General features: G+C 40.7%; 1 protein-coding gene and 1 pseudogene across 1 annotated transcript in view; both read right to left on the bottom strand.

The window, feature by feature from the left end:
- The window catches only part of NEO1 (neogenin 1), a 234430-nt gene that overhangs the window by 37045 nt on the left and 180177 nt on the right, over window positions 1-17208 (bottom strand). The window contains exons 13-15 of the mRNA XM_052646281.1: window positions 16651-16798; window positions 6607-6717; window positions 5342-5536 (exon numbers count right to left, since the gene is read on the bottom strand). Coding sequence (XP_052502241.1) covers window positions 5342-5536; window positions 6607-6717; window positions 16651-16798 — 454 coding nt within the window. The remainder of the gene's footprint in view (window positions 1-5341; window positions 5537-6606; window positions 6718-16650; window positions 16799-17208) is intronic.
- LOC128054916 (uncharacterized) lies at window positions 3516-3597 on the bottom strand (annotated as a pseudogene).

Below are 17208 nucleotides of genomic sequence, written 5' to 3'. Positions count from 1 at the left end.
TATGCTGCGGACACACAACACTCTCACTCACTCAGACACTGCCTGCGCATCTGAAAGGGGCCGTCCCAGACTGCACTACCTCTCTAAATACATAGCCTGTAGCACCCCATTTCTCCTCCTCGGCATTCTAAACAATTTAAATTATTTAAAAATTATACTATCTCTAATCACTGGGATCGCATCTGCTCGATTCTCTATTTCTATTGTGCTCTATTTCTAGCGCAGTGTCTGGGATATTTGCTGATTGAAAGTTTGCAGAAGATATTAACTGTAATTTTGATTAAATTATGATAGACTATAAGATATTCTATCATGATTTATGATATTCCAGTACGGATACCCAGCAAGCAGATGTTTATATAGATTTGAAGCTCAGGAGAGAGCTCTAGTTTGATTAATAAATGAATTCCTATGTGCATTTCTCCAGTCCACTGACTTTCCTTTTGTTCAACGTTTATGTGTCTTAAATCTATCTGATAAATACAGCAAGCTTATTTTACTTTATGCCAGTCAATTTTTTTGCTGCTTCTCAATGTGGATTTCTTCACTACTAAACTACATCTACTGCCTTCAGCACACAAGTGCTCCTCTCAGCTCTTGTTTCCAATCACTATTCTCACTCTTTCAAGGACAAGCCAAGCTTCTTCCCTGAGGTGCCTTACTACCTCCTCCTCCTCTGAACACACTTCACTGCAACGCTTCTCTGTCTCCTGTTTCACTTTTCTTCTCCTGCTAGACTGAAAGAGGATGTTCATTTCAGCAGTTCTGTAAAGGAAACAGTAAGAGTGGGTGACCACAGAAGTATTTTTATCTTTAGCCTGTTCCTTTGCTCTCCCACTACTGCCTTATAAGACCGTTCATGCGGGGAACACTTCCCAGGTTAGCTGTGCTGTTTCTTCTTGAAAGGAAAAAGAAAAAGGCCGCTCTGTTTTTGACCAAAGCATTAAATTGCTGCTTATCTTCTACCAGAAAAGATGACCCTAAGGAATTTATTGCTTGTTCTTGTGCTTAGTTGCTCAGCTGTGTCCAACTCTTTGTGACCCCATGGACTGTAGCCCACCAGACTCCTCTGTTCATGGGGATTCTCCCAGCAGGAATACTGGAGTGGGTAGCCAGTTCCTTCTCCAGGGGATCTTCCCAACCCAGGGATCAATTCAGGTCTCCCACATTGCAAGTGGATTCTTTACTGTCTAAGCCACAAGGGAAACCCTAAGTAATTTATTAGACACTTAAAATTGTCTTTAGGAAAGACATTTACAAATAAATTTGAACAAAAAAGGTTGGTGAGGGAAGATTCTAAATTAAAAGGCAAGCCTTTCAAAGAAAGATCTTAATAATGATATCTAATTTAGAAAAATATGCCTATCTAAATCAATTCATTTTCTATTATAAAATATTACTGTTTCTCAAAATGTTGGCTTTGTAACTCACCTTTGAGGTAATAATTTATATATAATACAATATACCCATTTAAATGTACCTTTTTAGCTTTGACAAATACATACACCTGTGTAAGAGTCTACTACTTCGCACTAAACAAAAACAAATCATGACCACAGCACATATTCCCAACACTCTGAAGAGTTCTCCTACTGCCAGTCAACTGCAGTCAATTCCACCTCCTCGCTTTCTCGCCAACCACTCATCTTGCTGTGTCACTGCATTCGGCAATTTCATAAAACTGTATTAGCACAGTATGTATTCTCTTGTGTTTTGCTTCTTTTGCTCTGCATAATGTTTGTGAGATTGGTTATGTCACTGAGTGTACCTGTAACCTATTTCTTTTAATTGCTGACTAGTATTCCGTTGTATGGATATAGTACAATTCATCACTTAACTTGTTTACCCCTTTAGATTATTATAAGTCAATTATGAACATCTGTGTAGAAATCTTTGGGAAGATACACATCTTTCTTTCTCTCGGTTAAGTAACTATGAGTGGGAATGTTGGATTGTATAGTCAACTTTTTCAGAAACCTCCCATCTGTTTTCTAGAGTAGTTGTGCCATCAGATGTGCCCACCAGCAAGTATGAGTTCCAGTTCTGCATCCTTGCTGATATCTGGTCTATTAAATTTTAGCAATTTTAGAGGTTGTGTAGTGATATTTAATTGTGGCTTTATCTGCATTTCTCTGATAATTAATGAAGTTGAGAATTTTTTCATGTGCTTACTTCTACTCATATATCATCTTCTTTGGTATACTGTCCATCCAAATCTTTTTCCTACTTTTTTATTGGACTCTTATCTTCTGAGTTTAAAAAATATATTTTTAGAACATATTCCAGATTCAAATTCTTTGTCAGATACTTGAATGATGAGTGTTTTCTCCTGGTCTGTGGTTTACCTTTTCATCTCACTGGTATCTTTCCAAGTAGAAGTTTTAAATTTTGATGAAGTCCAATTTATTTATTTTTCATTTTTTAAATTTGTACTTCTTTGCATCCTGAGATCCCTGTGTACCCCAAAGTCACATAGAATTTTTTGTTATTCTACTAGACAGCATATTAAAAAACAGAAATATAACTTTGCTGACAAAGGTCTGTATAGTCAAAGCTATGGTTTTTCCAGCTGTCATGTGTGGATGTGAGAGTTGGACCATAAAGAAGGCAGAGTGCTAAAGAACTGATGCTTTCGAACTGTGGTGCTGGAGAAGACTCTTGAGAGTGCCTTGAACAGCAAGGAGATCAAATCAGCCAATCCTAAAGGATATCAACCCTGAATATTCATTGGAAAGACTGATGCTGAAGCTGAAGCTCCAATATGTTGGCCACCTGATGCAAAGAACTGACTCATCTGAAAAGACCCTAACACTGGGAAAGACTGAGGGCAGGAGGAGAAGAGGATGACAGATGACAAGATGGTTGGACAGCATCCCGACTCAATGCACATGAGTTTGAGTAAGCTCTGGGAGATGGTGAAGGACAGGGAAGCCTGGTGTGCTGCGGTCCATGGGGTTGCAAAGAGTCAGACACAACCAAGTGACTGAATAACAACAACTAGAAGTTTTTTACTTTATGCCAGTCAATTTTTTTGCTGCTTCTCAATGTGAATTTCTTCACTACTAAACTACGTCTACTGCCTTCAGCACACAAATGCTCCTCTCAGCTCTTGTTTCCAATCACTATTCTCACTCTTTCAAGGACAAGCCAAGCTTCTTCCCTGACTGCTCTACCGTGCCTTACCACCTCCTCCTCCTCTGAACACACTTCGCTTCAACATTTATTTATTTAGGTCTGTTTTTGTGTATGGTATAAGGGTCAATGAAGGTTCCTTTTCCTTCTCACAGAGTTATCCAATTATTCACTCACCTTTTGTTGAAAAGACTATCTTCTTTTCCACTGAATTATCTCAGTGTTTTTGTCAAAGATCAATTGAGCATGTATCTATTTCTGAACTCTATTCTGTTCCATTGATCTCTAGCACCTAACCTTTACACCAACACTACCACAGTGTCTCAGTTACTGCAGCTTTATAATACGGTCTGAAATCACATAGTACGGGTCTTCTAAACTTTATTCTTTTTTTTTTTTTTCAATTAGCAATAATCGTGCCTCGGATAAACCTCATTGGCTATGATACTGCCACTGCGCAAAGCTAACTTTATTCTTTTTTTAAAAAATGTCTGCTCCTTCACTTTTTTCATGAAAACTTTAGAATAAGTTTATGAATGTCCAGGAAAAAAGTCTACTGGCATTTTACTTGAGATTGCATTAGAGAGGACTGTCATTATAATATACTGTCCTCTAATCCATAGGCATGGTATCTCCATTTAAGTCTTAACTTTTCTCAGCCATCATTTTCCACTCTTCAGTGTACAGATTTTCTATACACACACACACACACATATAAATAGCTTACTGTTAGTATGTAGAAATACAACTCTTTCTGCATATTGACTTTATACCTTGTGCCCTTTTAAACTCAGTTATAGTTTTAGTAGTATTTTTAATAGATTTCTCAGGATTTCTACCCCAGTAACAATGAGCATGAATAGTGCTCAAATACTGGTTTCCAAATATCATTTTCTATAAAAGAAACAAGGAGCAATGGCTGATTCAAGGGCAAAAGCTAGGAAAATACCAGATAAGCCTGAAACATCTTACTGAATCAAAAAGGAAGAAAGTGCTCAAAGAAAGACAGGAGATGTCAAATGGACAGAGAAACTAGTTATAGAGAGATTCCCATTGGCTATTCCTTCAATATGGAAGAGGAGCAAAGCTCTTCTTTTATCAAAAAATGCTAATAAATACAGAAGAAATAATGGAATTAGAAAATCACCACTTGAGAAACACCATAATAATGATACTGAAGATGATAAAATTACTGAGTAAAAGTTTGACAAGAAACCAGATATTTACAAAGACTCAAGGCATTTCCCTACAAGGTACTTTTTAGCCATGAAGGAAAAAAATAATAACTTTATAGAGGAGCAATGTTGAAGCTATCGTTTTAACCAAGTGGTTAAAGTTAATGTCACTAGCATTCGGCTCTCATCTGCCTCCTGATATGCTGTACTGTCAAGAATACACACATCTGTGCTATTCCTTCCAAAAATGTGTAAGCTGAATATAATGATGAAACAGTACATAGGTCTAAATTAAGGGTCATTCTATAAAGCATAAATGTACTTTTCAAAAATGTCATAGTCGTAAAAGAGAAAATCAAGGAACTGTTCTATATGAAAGAAAACTAACGTAATACGCTAACTAAATACATGTGATCATGCACCAGAAAAGTGTTTTTCTTTCATTACAAAGGACACTGATGAGACAACTAGCAAAATATAAATGAAGTCTGTAGATACTGTCTCACAGTTAATTTGCTGATTTTGATAACTGCACTGTGATTATATTAGAAAATGCCCTCATTTTAAGGAAAGGGACATTAAAGCATTAGTGGGTGGAGGGGCATCATTACTCTCAAATGGCTCCCAGAGAAAAAAAACAAAACCAGGTACATATAGCAGACAAAACGCATTTCCCCAGTGGCTCAGTGGTAAAGAGTATGCCTGCAAGGCAGGAGACATAATTCCAGGGTCAGGAAGATCCTCTGGAGAAGGAAATGGCAACCCACTCCAGTATTCTTTCCTGGAAAACCCCATGGACAGAGGAGCTACAGTGGGCTACAGTCCATGGGGTTGCAAAGATTCAGACACGACTGAGCACACACATTGGGTACACAGCAGATAAAGCATGTATGATAAAATGTTAACCTCTGGGGAACCTGGGTGAAGAATAAAAATTGTACTATTTTTGAAAGCTTTCTATAAAAATAAAATACACAATAAAAAGTTAGAAACAAATCACACATGCAGTTACTTCCTTTACTTAGCATACATACCCAGATTTTCGATGGTGTAATAGCGTTGTTTATAGTCTACTTTTATGGTCTGGGCATGAGGGCTGCCAATGCCATAACCAATGGCATAACCTCTGACCACAATGTTTTGATTCTCTGGAGGCGTCCAGCTTACTACGATGCTAGTGACCAGTGGGCGGACGTGAAGAGAACTAGGCACTTCTGGAACACGAGTTTCTGGGAAGGAGAGAAGAACAAGATGAGATTCAGATCCACCTTCCTTTGTAATATTTCATTGTCCTTGGGGCAAGGTGTTTAGGCTTCTGCCAAATTACCTGGGGCTAAGTTTTTTTTCCATTATGGCCAAGAATTTTCAGACAATCTGTATGTATAGTGAAGTATGGCTGCAGTTTAACTGCAGCCTAACTCAAACAACCTGAAACTCGAGACACTGCAGTTATTATTATAACTTGGAAGGAAAGACAACGAGGTCCAAGAGCCTTCCCAATGGAGAAAAATAAACTGTCTTTCAACTGCTGCCCACTCCTCTTAGTCCCACAGCTGATTACCACACTCTACCAGGTGGAATGAGAAAGGCACAGCACACTAAATAGAAGCCTGCTGTCAACAGATGATCACGTTTCAAATGACAGTGATATCAGTTATTTACTCCCCAAACTAATGTGGTAAGTCAGAAAATATGAAACTTAGAACCACAAATTGATTTAAATGGTGGGAGACTAAGAGGCTTTAAAAGGTAGCAATTTGCAGTATCGTTCACACACATTATCTCAAGGCATAAATTCCTACCTCTATTTAAAAATCAGTAAACAAAGAATTACATTCAATACCCAGGTCTTTTGCCTTTTAAGTGCAGCACTTGTCTCTGATAAAGGCAACATACACACACTCATATGGAGTCACTGAATAAACTGGTGAGAAAAAGGGCGAGGTTTCTAGGACTAAGGGAAAAGGGAAACTGTAACTAAAACAAAGGCCAGTCTATAGGGTGCAGCCTTAAATTTTAGATCATCCACCTACTTAATGGCCTTGGTAAAAGAGCCAGACTTAAAGTACCCGCACATTTTCACTTGTTCTGTTTCTACTTACAGGGACAGTTCTCAAAAGGCCACTATAAACAATACATTCCAGGAGATTTGCTGTGTTACAGGAATGACAGCAGTAAAATCCACTAAAATTTACAGATTTTAGCCACATACACCCCAAAATCTATGCCTTTATAGTTTGACTCATTTGACTTCAGTTAGTACCCAGATTGTTCCAATCCTGCTGATTGTTGCTCTTACCATCTAAGTCACTTTCAAAAGTTTCAGCTGATAGCCAGTCAGTAGCTGGGCCTGTACCATTGACTGTTAGAGCAGCCACTCGGAAATTATATTCAGTTCCCCGATCAAGACCTGTGATGCAAACAATTTTTAAAAAGGGGATGAAACAAGAGCTTTGGAAAAACAAAAGATTAAAATCTCCCATTAAAGCAAGTATATCACTCACCATCTTAGTACAAAGCTACCCTGGTGGCTCAGTTGGTGAAGAACCTGCCTGCTATGCAGGAGACCCAAGGTCAATCCCTGGGTCAGGAAGACTCCCTGGAGAAGGGAACGGCTTCCCACTCCAGTATTCTTTCCTGGAAAAGGAAGCGGCTTCCCACTCCAGTATTCTTTCCTGGAAAATCCCAGGGACAGTCCATGGGGTCACAAGAGTCAGACATGACTTAGTGACTAAACTACCACCACCACCACCACCACCACCACCACCACCACCACTTCCTGATAACATTTCAGTTAAAGTTAATTCAGAACAAGCAATACATAAATACAGCACAGAGGAGCTCCTATCTCTAGATAGGAAGCCCAACAAGCCAAGAGCAAAACAAAATAAATAAAGCTCCCAGGAGACTTTAGATCTTTTAAAAGAGCTTGAAGGCATCTTAGAAATGAGGGCTTTCCAGGCGGTGCTAGTGGTCAACAACCTGCCAGCCAATGAGAGCTCCATCCCAGGTTGGGAAGATCCCCTGGAGGAGAGCATGGCAAAATGGGCTTCTTGGTGGATCAGACAGTAAAGAATCTGCCTGCAATCCAGGAGATCTGGGTTTAATCCCTGGGTTGGGAAGATCCCCTTCTTGCCTGGAGAATTCCATGGACAGAGGAGCTTGGCGGGCTACAGTCCATGGGGTCACAAAGAGTCTCACACGACTGAAGGACTAATACTTTCACTTTTTCACTTTATTTTGTTACTAAGGAGGCTAAGACCAAAAGCAGCCCAAAGGAATGAAAGAGTTACAACAAAGGAACAAAGTCAGCTGGTCTCAGAAGATACCAAAGACCAGAAAATAATGCAGAGGTGTAGCTCCTACCACGTTACCTCTGTTCTCTGGGTCACCCCATAACCATAAAAGAAACATTTTAAGCATCAAATATGGCCTAGAAATCTATTTCTCAACAACCTACTTGCTCATAAGTATATACAATAAGTAAAGGAGGAATAAAGCCTTTTTACTATGCAAGCTTTCATATTTACTGTTACCTAATGAGGTACATGATGTAAGAATGCATCAAAGGTAACAAAGACCTACATGTGAAAGTCTACAAAGTGGGGTAACAATTTTTTTCTTTTTGTGTTAAAATACATATAACATAAAATTTATCATCTAAGACATTTTTGAGTGTACAGTTCACACTGATACATTTTTTAGAGCACTTTGATACCAGATATTGTGAAAGGTCTTATAAAGGTTATGAAAAATGATCCTACACCTCCCATTATTCAAATAACAGGATCATTGGCCAGAAACTAGTACAAAAATTCCTAAGAGAGAGCTCCTGCGAGAGAGGTTGGCCAGGATGCAGGACGAGCCCTGGCTCAGCTAATTCGGTCACATGGTGTGAGAGGAGAGGTGGGCCTGTTCTCTGTATGCCCATCCTGACTGGTGTTGGTCCACAAGCAAGCAAGCAGGAAGACAGGAAGAGAAACAGAATAGCTGGGCCCTAGTTAGTTTACCCCTCTCTCCTCCCTGCACAAACCGAACAGAAAGTGCCAGAGTGGGCCACACAGGCATTGGTAACTATTAACAGACAACAGACAACAGTCTGGACTACTAGCAAACACGGCTCAGTTGAGGCTCTAGAAGAATTCAACCCATCGGGTTATTATTCCCTCTCTGGGGAATTGGAATGTAAGAGTGAGGGCAAGTGGGAGAGAGTGCACATGAGTAGGTGAAGTGAGAGTAAGTACAGAGGGTGAACTCCTCTCCCTCAAGATGACCTACAAAGCTCGCAGGCTAAAACCAAGGCACTTGATTCATATTATAAAGGTATCGCAGAATGTGTTAAGTGCTCTAAGTAGTACAAAAAGAAGAAACAACAATTACTGGCTAAACCTTAAAAATCCTGTAATTTGTTGTTCAATACAAGATCTTGGGAACCCATACTATTCCCCTTATCAGCTTCAAGTTAATGCTCAAGAGAATATGAAGAATCAAAGCTACTCCGTTTTGTAAGGTTCCGGGAAAAGAGCCTTTGGAAATCCCCTGACCTCACCCCACCACCTGCGAACCAATCAGAACCCTTGGCCAGCCCGGGAAATTCGGGTCAAGCCCGGGAAAGGAGAACCAATCAGAACTCAACACCTAACCATTCACCAGAAGGTGACCAATCAGACCCGGAGACTCCCGTTTTTTGAATTTTCCACGCGATAATACCCTATATAAGCAATGTAACCCAGAGCTCAGGGCTCCTCCCTATAGCTGCTGCGTCGGTATCGGTGGGAGCCCCAGCTCGATCTTGGTAATAAAAACTCTCTTGCTTTTGCATCGGATATCGGCTCCCTGGTGGTCATTGGGAGACTTCGTGACTTGGGCATAACATTTGGGGGCTCGTCCGGGATCGCCCACCGGCTCCACGGGAAGACCGATTCGGAGAGTCATCTGCAGCCGGTAAGCTTTTCTCTGTCTTTCTTCTCACTCCTGGTAGGGCCTGGTATCTGAGACCGGTATATGACTCAGGCGGACGCGCCGGAGAGTCACCAGTGGGGGTCGTTGGGAGACGTCCCCGACCCCGGCGTGGGGGGACGGAGTGCCCCTGTTCTCTGTAGACGATAGCGGGTCGCTCCCGCTGAACGGCCGGAGGCCGTCGTCCTTTGGTTTTACCTCCGGACTCCCGGAGGTGTATTTCTCCTGTCTCTCTTTCTGTTTGTGTGGCTGTTCGTATTGTCTGTGTTAATTTACCAACATCTGACTGATCCAGGAACGATAGGGCAACACCATTCTAGCCCCACACCTCTATCCTTGGTTACTGATAATTTTAAGGAGGTCAAGATGTGCGCTCATGACCTCAGTGTAAAAATTAAAAGGAATAAATTAATCACTTTTTGCAGCACAGAATGGCCGACCTTCCATGTAGGCTGGCCCTCAGAAGGCACCTCTGACTTGGGAACTTTACACTGAGTCCGAGATATCATCTTCTGACCACGGATCGGACACCCTGACCAAGTTCCCTTTGTCAGCACATGTGTCTCCTCGGACAATTCATTTCCGAGTGTTAGACAAGAGCCCAGTTTCGGGCCCTGGAAGGGGTCCCTCTTCCTGCAACAAATGGAGACTCTGGCGGGGACTCTTCTTCGCCGAGACTGACATCCTGACCACTCGGGGTACTCAGGGGCCAGCTTGCCTGCCAATGGACCAGACCCAGCAGCCGCAACTGGGACCCTTTTGTCCCTGGTCTCCTCCTGATGCGGACAACTGGCCAGAGTGCCCCGATCGGTAAGGAACAAGAGACTTGATTGATCTCTCTCCCCTTCCCTCTCTGTCTCCTCTCCTTAACCCTTCCTATCCTTCCCTGTTTTTCTAGTCCCCCGGTCCTGGACGCAGGAATCTGGTCAAAGGGCCCTCAGCCTGAGCTGAGGATTGGAGACTGATCACCTCCTCTTGGCAGAGAACTCGAATTCTGGTTCTGATTTCTGGTAGGGCCGAGTTCCAGTCCTCCCTTCTCTGGAGGCCCAGGGAAAAGTCCCGTAACGCCTGGGTATCTGTAGGTGGCAGGAGACGTCTGTAAGGCCACCCCTTTTGCCCCCCCTCTCCTGCCTCCTCTCCCTTTTTCAACCTGGCTTCCTTTCCTTCCTTGAAATCTTTGATGTTAGTACTTGGATCTGAAGTTCTGTGTCTCTATAGGAGGTTTTCTGAGAGACTGTATTTTTGTATTTAATGGCTTCTCTGGTGGAGCCGAGGTTAAAGCATCTGCCTGCAATATGGGAGACCTGGGTTCGATCCCTGGGTCGAGAAGATCCCCTGGAAAAGGAAATTTTGCTTTGTCTGGCAACCATGTGGTTTAGACCTGCCGCCATTTTGTTAAAACTTGATTTTCTTTCCTTGTGCCTTGAGACAGGGCTCTCAGGAACACTTATCTAGACCATCTCTAACTCCTGACACTGAAAAAAAAAAAAAAAAAAAAAAAAGACTTAAAGCTAGATCTTACACTGTGTCTGTCTCAATATGTCTTGCTAATATTTTTGTATATGATCTCTATTTATTTGGCTTAAAAAAAGGTAAGCGCTTACAAACCAAGTAATTCTAAATTAATAAATTCCAGGCTTATGTGAACTGGGAAATATTCAGTGTTAAATACCTGATATTAATGTTTGTTTGTTGACCTATTTAATGTAGACATGTCTTAGAGTACTTAACGTTAAGTAAAATATTTTCATTGTACCTAGGTTTAATATGAGTTAAATATTATATCTGTTACAAGTCTGTCAAGAAGAAAATTACCTCAAGTAAGAAAAACTTCTAAAAAATGTAAATGAGATATGAGCATTTAGATAAAGTCTATTAAGAATAATTATGCTTTAGGAATGTCTGTCTGAAATAGTCTGTCCAAATTGGGGTAACTTGAATTGGGTTGTGCTAAACTAAGTGATGGAAGTTCACTGACTAGCTAGCTCATTTCCAAATAGAGTAAAATTTTGAAACATTTATTACTAAACATTAGTTTCCTCTTACAAAGAAGCTAAAAAATTTGGGAACTGTTAATGACTAAAAATCAGCTGGTGCAAAAACTTAAATTTGGCTTTTCTCTCTGTTAAAAGGACACACTTTTTCAGATGTTGAACTGCATCTGACAATAGATTTAAGTTCATTTGCTTCTTAAATGGTCTGTTCTGTATTTGCTTCTGAAATCCCATATTGTTACTTTGGCTGAGTGAACAGCTATTGTTTCACAGTGACCTATAGTCCCATCTGACTGAGTGCTCAAAACCTTTCTGATATTTGTTGACAAAACTTCCTAAATCATTCTATGAAGCACTTTTGGCTTCTAGCTAACTTTGGGGTGCTTCAGAGGGCCCCTGAAGCATCCCAAAGAGATATTAAACTGTGTTTATTTGGTTGGTTAAATTACATTAAAAAAAGATTATCAAATGAGTAATAAATCTGCTCATATTATAATGTAGGGTAAAGTTACTAATACAGATATCCTAAAAATTATATGGAGTTTTTAATATTCTGGTACGTCCTGGTATTTTAATAAAAAACCTGATGACTTCACAAAAGTTAGCAAAAGGACGAAATGAACCAGTGAATATGCTTATAACTTTTATGGTTTCTATCTGAAAAAATTATGGGGTTGAATCTTATGTTTTCAGGGAGTAGCGGAAATCTTCCTCTCAAACGAATTATGACAATACTTTGGTAAAATTAAACGTTATAAACAAAACAATTATATTTTCTATCTGACTCCTCCAAAAATTAGAAGTTCTTAGGTTTCCAGTAAGTTTATCAAATGAGTTAGGAAGGTTTTCTAATGGATACAAAAATCTCAAGAAATTTTTGAGACCTTAAAAGGGAAAAATTCACCTAGATTTGTTATGCAAAATCTGTGATAAGCCTTTGGTGTGAGTTTCCCAGCCCTGTTTTATTTTAAAAGTTCAACCTGAGACTCTATAAATGTTTCAGCAAAATAAAAAGCCTATAATCAATTATGGTTATAGAAATCATCAGACCAAAATTAGTGAGAACAGACCTATTTTGCAAACAAACTAGCCTTAATTTGGTTATATTTAATAAAAATAAGGGTAACTTTAAGGAAAAAAAGATATTTCGAAATGTTAAATACCAGTTTGTTAATGGAGGTCTGCATCTAGTAAGACTCATCTCTTAGATAGTTCTTTACTGTTATGTAATGTTAATGTAAAATTTAACTGAATTCTTGAAGAACACCCTAAGTTTGTTTCTGAAGCTTATCTCAGTAATCTATCTTTGGGTGAAGATCAGATGCCTCATGACCTGCAACCAGGACTGGAAAAAGACATAATTTAAGGGACTGTCGTCTCCAACATGGATGGAAGGACTTTTTTTAATCAGGAGAAACTACACTACACCAGGATGAGAAGACAACGACATCAGAGGGAGACAGCTTCCCCAAGATGAGGGACCTGATTCGTATGATCATTTATGTTTTCTTGACTTCTTAGACCTTTGCATATACGTCAAATGCTTTTCTATCATAGGCCTGATCCTATGCTAGTTTCAAAATCAATCCAATTGTTGGGTTTGTGGCCAATAACCTGTGTCTAGTTCTGGGTTACCTTGGTAAATTTCTCTATTACCAGACTCTAACTGGTTGGCCCTGAAAAAATTTACTTAAAAAATTAAATCAAACTAAAGACAATCAGTCTAGTGACACTAGAAAACTGGGCTATGTTCCTTATAGATGGTGCCAATATATAACTTCCCTGGAAGATAAAGATTCTACAGGGCAGACTAAGTCAGATAACCTGAAGATATACTGGGCTACATCTAATGGAAGTTCTTAACATAAGTCTTACTTGTGACTTTACTAATACTGCTGGCCATGTTATTTGTATTTCACCTGTTTTACAAAATTGCTGTTTCTTACACTGTATGTGTGTGAGGCCTCTAATAGAATAATATATAGTCCCGTATGAGATCAATGATGGTAACAGTGTAACTCTAGATATGGCAAGAAGCAACAAGAGGGAATATTCTCCTGGACCAAAAAGCTAGTAAGACAGGTGGTCCAGAGAATTTTAGATACTGTTTTATGGCCTAGTCCAGTAACAGCACATTGAGTGGCCTGTTTACCTGAGAATGGACACTCTCAGCACCATGGGATAAAATGGTCATGAACTGCCCCCCTCATAATCATTATCAAGTTTATGAGCAAAAAGGGGCTCTGCCAACTGAAGACTGACACTCGCCATCTGCATCTACAAAGATTAAACCATGGCCGCTGCAACTGCTGACTTTCAGCGCCCCTGAAAAAGGAGTTCAGGGTGAAAATCAGGAATGAGGCACTCTGTGCTCTGGGAAAAACTGGCAGAACAGGCCTTCAGATAGTTAGATCTTTTCAGGAAAAGATTTTATGAGTCCCAATTCTTGCATCTTCTCATACCTAGAGAAACTGACGTCATTAACAGTGAAATCTGCTTTGGCTATTAAGGAAAAGTTTACAATTAAAAGTCAAAATAGAATAGCTATGGTTCAGATAATCCTGGGAAATAACTAGGTGATGCTATGAGTGTACTTTCAGATTAGACCTTGTGTTGCTAAACCCTTGAGTTTTCTGAGTCATGTCAGGCTTGGATGCCACCATTTTCAAAACAATGTCTGCTGGAAGCTAGTAACCTTACTTTTTATAAAACTAGGCAACTGGCTACATGGCTACAAGTCTCCCTGAAGTGCCAGGTCCAGACTGGGTTTCAGACCTATTCTAAAAAGAAATGAGATTACGATTTTAATCATACAAGACTCAGATCTAAAACTTGGAACTCAGAAATACTTCCAATTCAGTGTCTATACTCCAAGCTGGGGCAGTCCTATGCCCCATTTTGACAGGAAGTTATCACAGTCACAGTTGCCTAGTTCCCTAAAATTAAAACTGAGCGGGACTCCGTAGGGCTCTGGAGTGCAGATCTGTTCTGTGTTCTCCATTTCTTATCTGTAGGATATAGACTTTGTTCAGCCTCCTTGGCCTTCGCTGAATTCCAAAGCATGGCTTCAAACAATTGCTAATCAGGGAAGGGAGGGTCTACAAAAACAGAAACAATCAAAGGTTGGTACAGCCTCCAGACAGAGTCCCGGTTCCTACTCAAAGAAATATGCGTAACAATGTCTTTGAGCCCCCATTCAGGTGGAAGATGGTAACTTCAGACTGAACACAAGATTCCTGGAGCACAGCTCTGTTGCCTCACCACCAACCCATCAAAAGGGGTCACAAAGCCTGCAACCCTCACCCCAAATGTTGCCTTCTGTTTCCGGGGACCAGAGATGACCATCCTGTTAGGTCTTCTGTTTGGTCCTTGTCTATTTCATCTCTGAGAGGGGCCAACTAAATTGCTGTTACTACAAGGGTAGAAGCTGGTTTCAGATGTGGAAAACCCCAACTTAGATCAGGTAGAGAGAGACTTCTGCTCTATTAGGTAGGCCTACGCCCATGCACAGCAGGAAGAAGTTACAGAAGAAAGAGACCTCCACCCCAATTCCCAAAAAGTATCTTGAGTATGAAGTCTCTCAGAGGGCCTATGTGCTGCGTTAGGGGAAGAACGTTGTTTTTATGTGAATCACTCGGGTAGTCAAAGAGTCCCTGGCCAAGATAGTGAAAGGGCTGAGTCAAAAAAAAAAAAAAGAAAAATGTCTTAAAATTGGTTTGAATCCTGGTTCAACTCATTCCCCTGGTTCACAACTCTCATATCCTCCTTGGTGGGGCCCCTGATTATCTTGTTACTGCTACTCACCCTCAGGCCATGCTTACTAAACTAACTAGTGGCCTTCATTAAAAACTGCATCAACACGGTGCAGCTCATGGTACTCAGATCCCAATATGCGGCCCTGCCAACGGTCCCCTTAGCAGGAGACAATACAGAGCTGACCTCAGACCCATGATTGGGTCTGTCCTGGATCCTAGAGAAGGGAATGAAGAATCAAAGCTACTCCATTTTGTAAGGTTCCGGGAAAAGAGCCTTTGGAAATCCCCTGACCTCACCCCACCACCTGCGAACCAATCAGAACCCTTGGCCAGCCCGGGAAATTCGGGTCAAGCCCGGGAAAGGAAAACCAATCAGAAGTCAACACCTAACCATTCACCAGAAGGTGACCAATCAGACCCGGAGACTCCCGTTTTTTGAATTTTTCACGTGATAATACCCTATATAAGCAATGTAACCCAGAGCTCAGGGCTCCTCCCTATAGCTGCTGCGTCACTATCGGTGGGAGCCCCAGCTCGAGCTTGGTAATAAAAACTCTCTTGCTTTTGCATCGGATATCGGCTCCCTGGTGGTCATTGGGAGATTTCGCGACTTGGGCATAACAAATAACAACCTTCTCAGGTTCAATCTCTGGGTTGGGAAGATCCCTTGGAATGGGAAATGGGACCTTACTCCAGTACTCTTCCCTGGAAAATTCCATGGGCAGAGGAGCCTGACAGGCTGCAGTCCATGGGGTAGCTAAGAGTCGGATGCGACTGAGAGACTAAGTGCAGATACACCTTTTGCTCATCATTATATAAAAGTTCAACAAAGTCTATTAGATGAATGAATGAATCTAAATATAATTTTTAAATCCAAGAATTTTCTTGATAAACAAAAGGCTATTTTTATTAAGAAAGTGGTATTTTGCTTATACATCAAATGTTTCATTGAGAAAATGAATAGTCTCCTCAGGGGCAAGGACTGTATCTATTTTTATTTATTAGAAACAAGAACTGTGCCTGGTATATAATAAGTACCTACTATTAAATATTCAAAATAAAAGCCTCATCTTTGGGAAATGTCATTCATCTGGGTCTGGAGTATAATCAGACTGACTTTTAAAAACATCCATGACCAGTTTTGCAGCAATGCTCCTTTGGTGAGATTTCTCAGCAACACTCCTTCAGTCATATTTATCTGCTGCAGCTTAGAGCTGCGGGGTTCAAGTGAGGAAATGAGAAAACTGAAAGGTACCCTTGAAGACAAACATTCACCTTGCGTGGCTGTGGCCACCGACAAATGTTTCAGGTCACAGATACCCAAGTGGTATCAGTGTTAGAAGAAATAATTTTGTAGGCCTCTGCTACCACCCAGACTGAGTAAGACTCTGCTTATGTAGCTTTGTTTACATGGATAATACATTAAAATATTTTCACCACAGAACAGGCAAAACCTGTAAGAGTGTATTTTACAATTTTTACCAGGTCAGAAGTTGACTGAACTATTACACATTCTTTTAAACCATTTTTGATTTGTGTAAGTCAACAGCCCAGAGCAGTCATTAGACTAGTGTTAATTCAAAGTTTGAGAGAGACACTATCTTTGAGCTTTTGCCTACATGCAAAGCAGCTTACCTTCAATCAGCTGTGACAGCTGTGCCCCAGACACCAAGGTCTCAGTGACATCACTCTTTCGGGAAGCCTTTCGGTAGCGAACCTTGTAGCCAGTAATCTGTCCATTTTGTGCAGCTGGAGGAGGTGGCTGCCAGTGAATCACAATACTCTAGGAAACGCAAGATTATAGGGAAAGACAACATATCAAGTCTCGGTCCTGTTTTACGTATCATTACCCTGAACTCACCGTGTAAGAGAAGGATTACGAAGGCAGCAGAGTGTTCAGAGTTTCATTACTAAGCTATTTGGTAATCACTCAAAGATGGTTTTAAGTTTTAAAACCCTCAAAGAGGGAATGGGGAGATTGTGTTTGTGGGCAGTGCACTCTGGCACCTGATCTATTTTGCTAGAATGATACTACCAGGCAAAAGTCTCAGGAAAGTTTCTGAAGGAAAGCACAAGGCCAGAGGCATGTGGATGAGCCGGTAAATCGGTGTTAGGGGTCTCTTCTACCTCTACGGTAAGAAGAGTGGAATTAGGTCGTCTCCGTCTAAAACTTTTCCACGAGGGGACTGTTAA

This window comes from Budorcas taxicolor, chromosome 10 (genome assembly GCF_023091745.1).
Source record: "Budorcas taxicolor isolate Tak-1 chromosome 10, Takin1.1, whole genome shotgun sequence".
Classification (NCBI taxonomy): domain Eukaryota; kingdom Metazoa; phylum Chordata; class Mammalia; order Artiodactyla; family Bovidae; genus Budorcas; species Budorcas taxicolor.
This window is presented reverse-complemented; position numbering and strand designations above follow the sequence as displayed.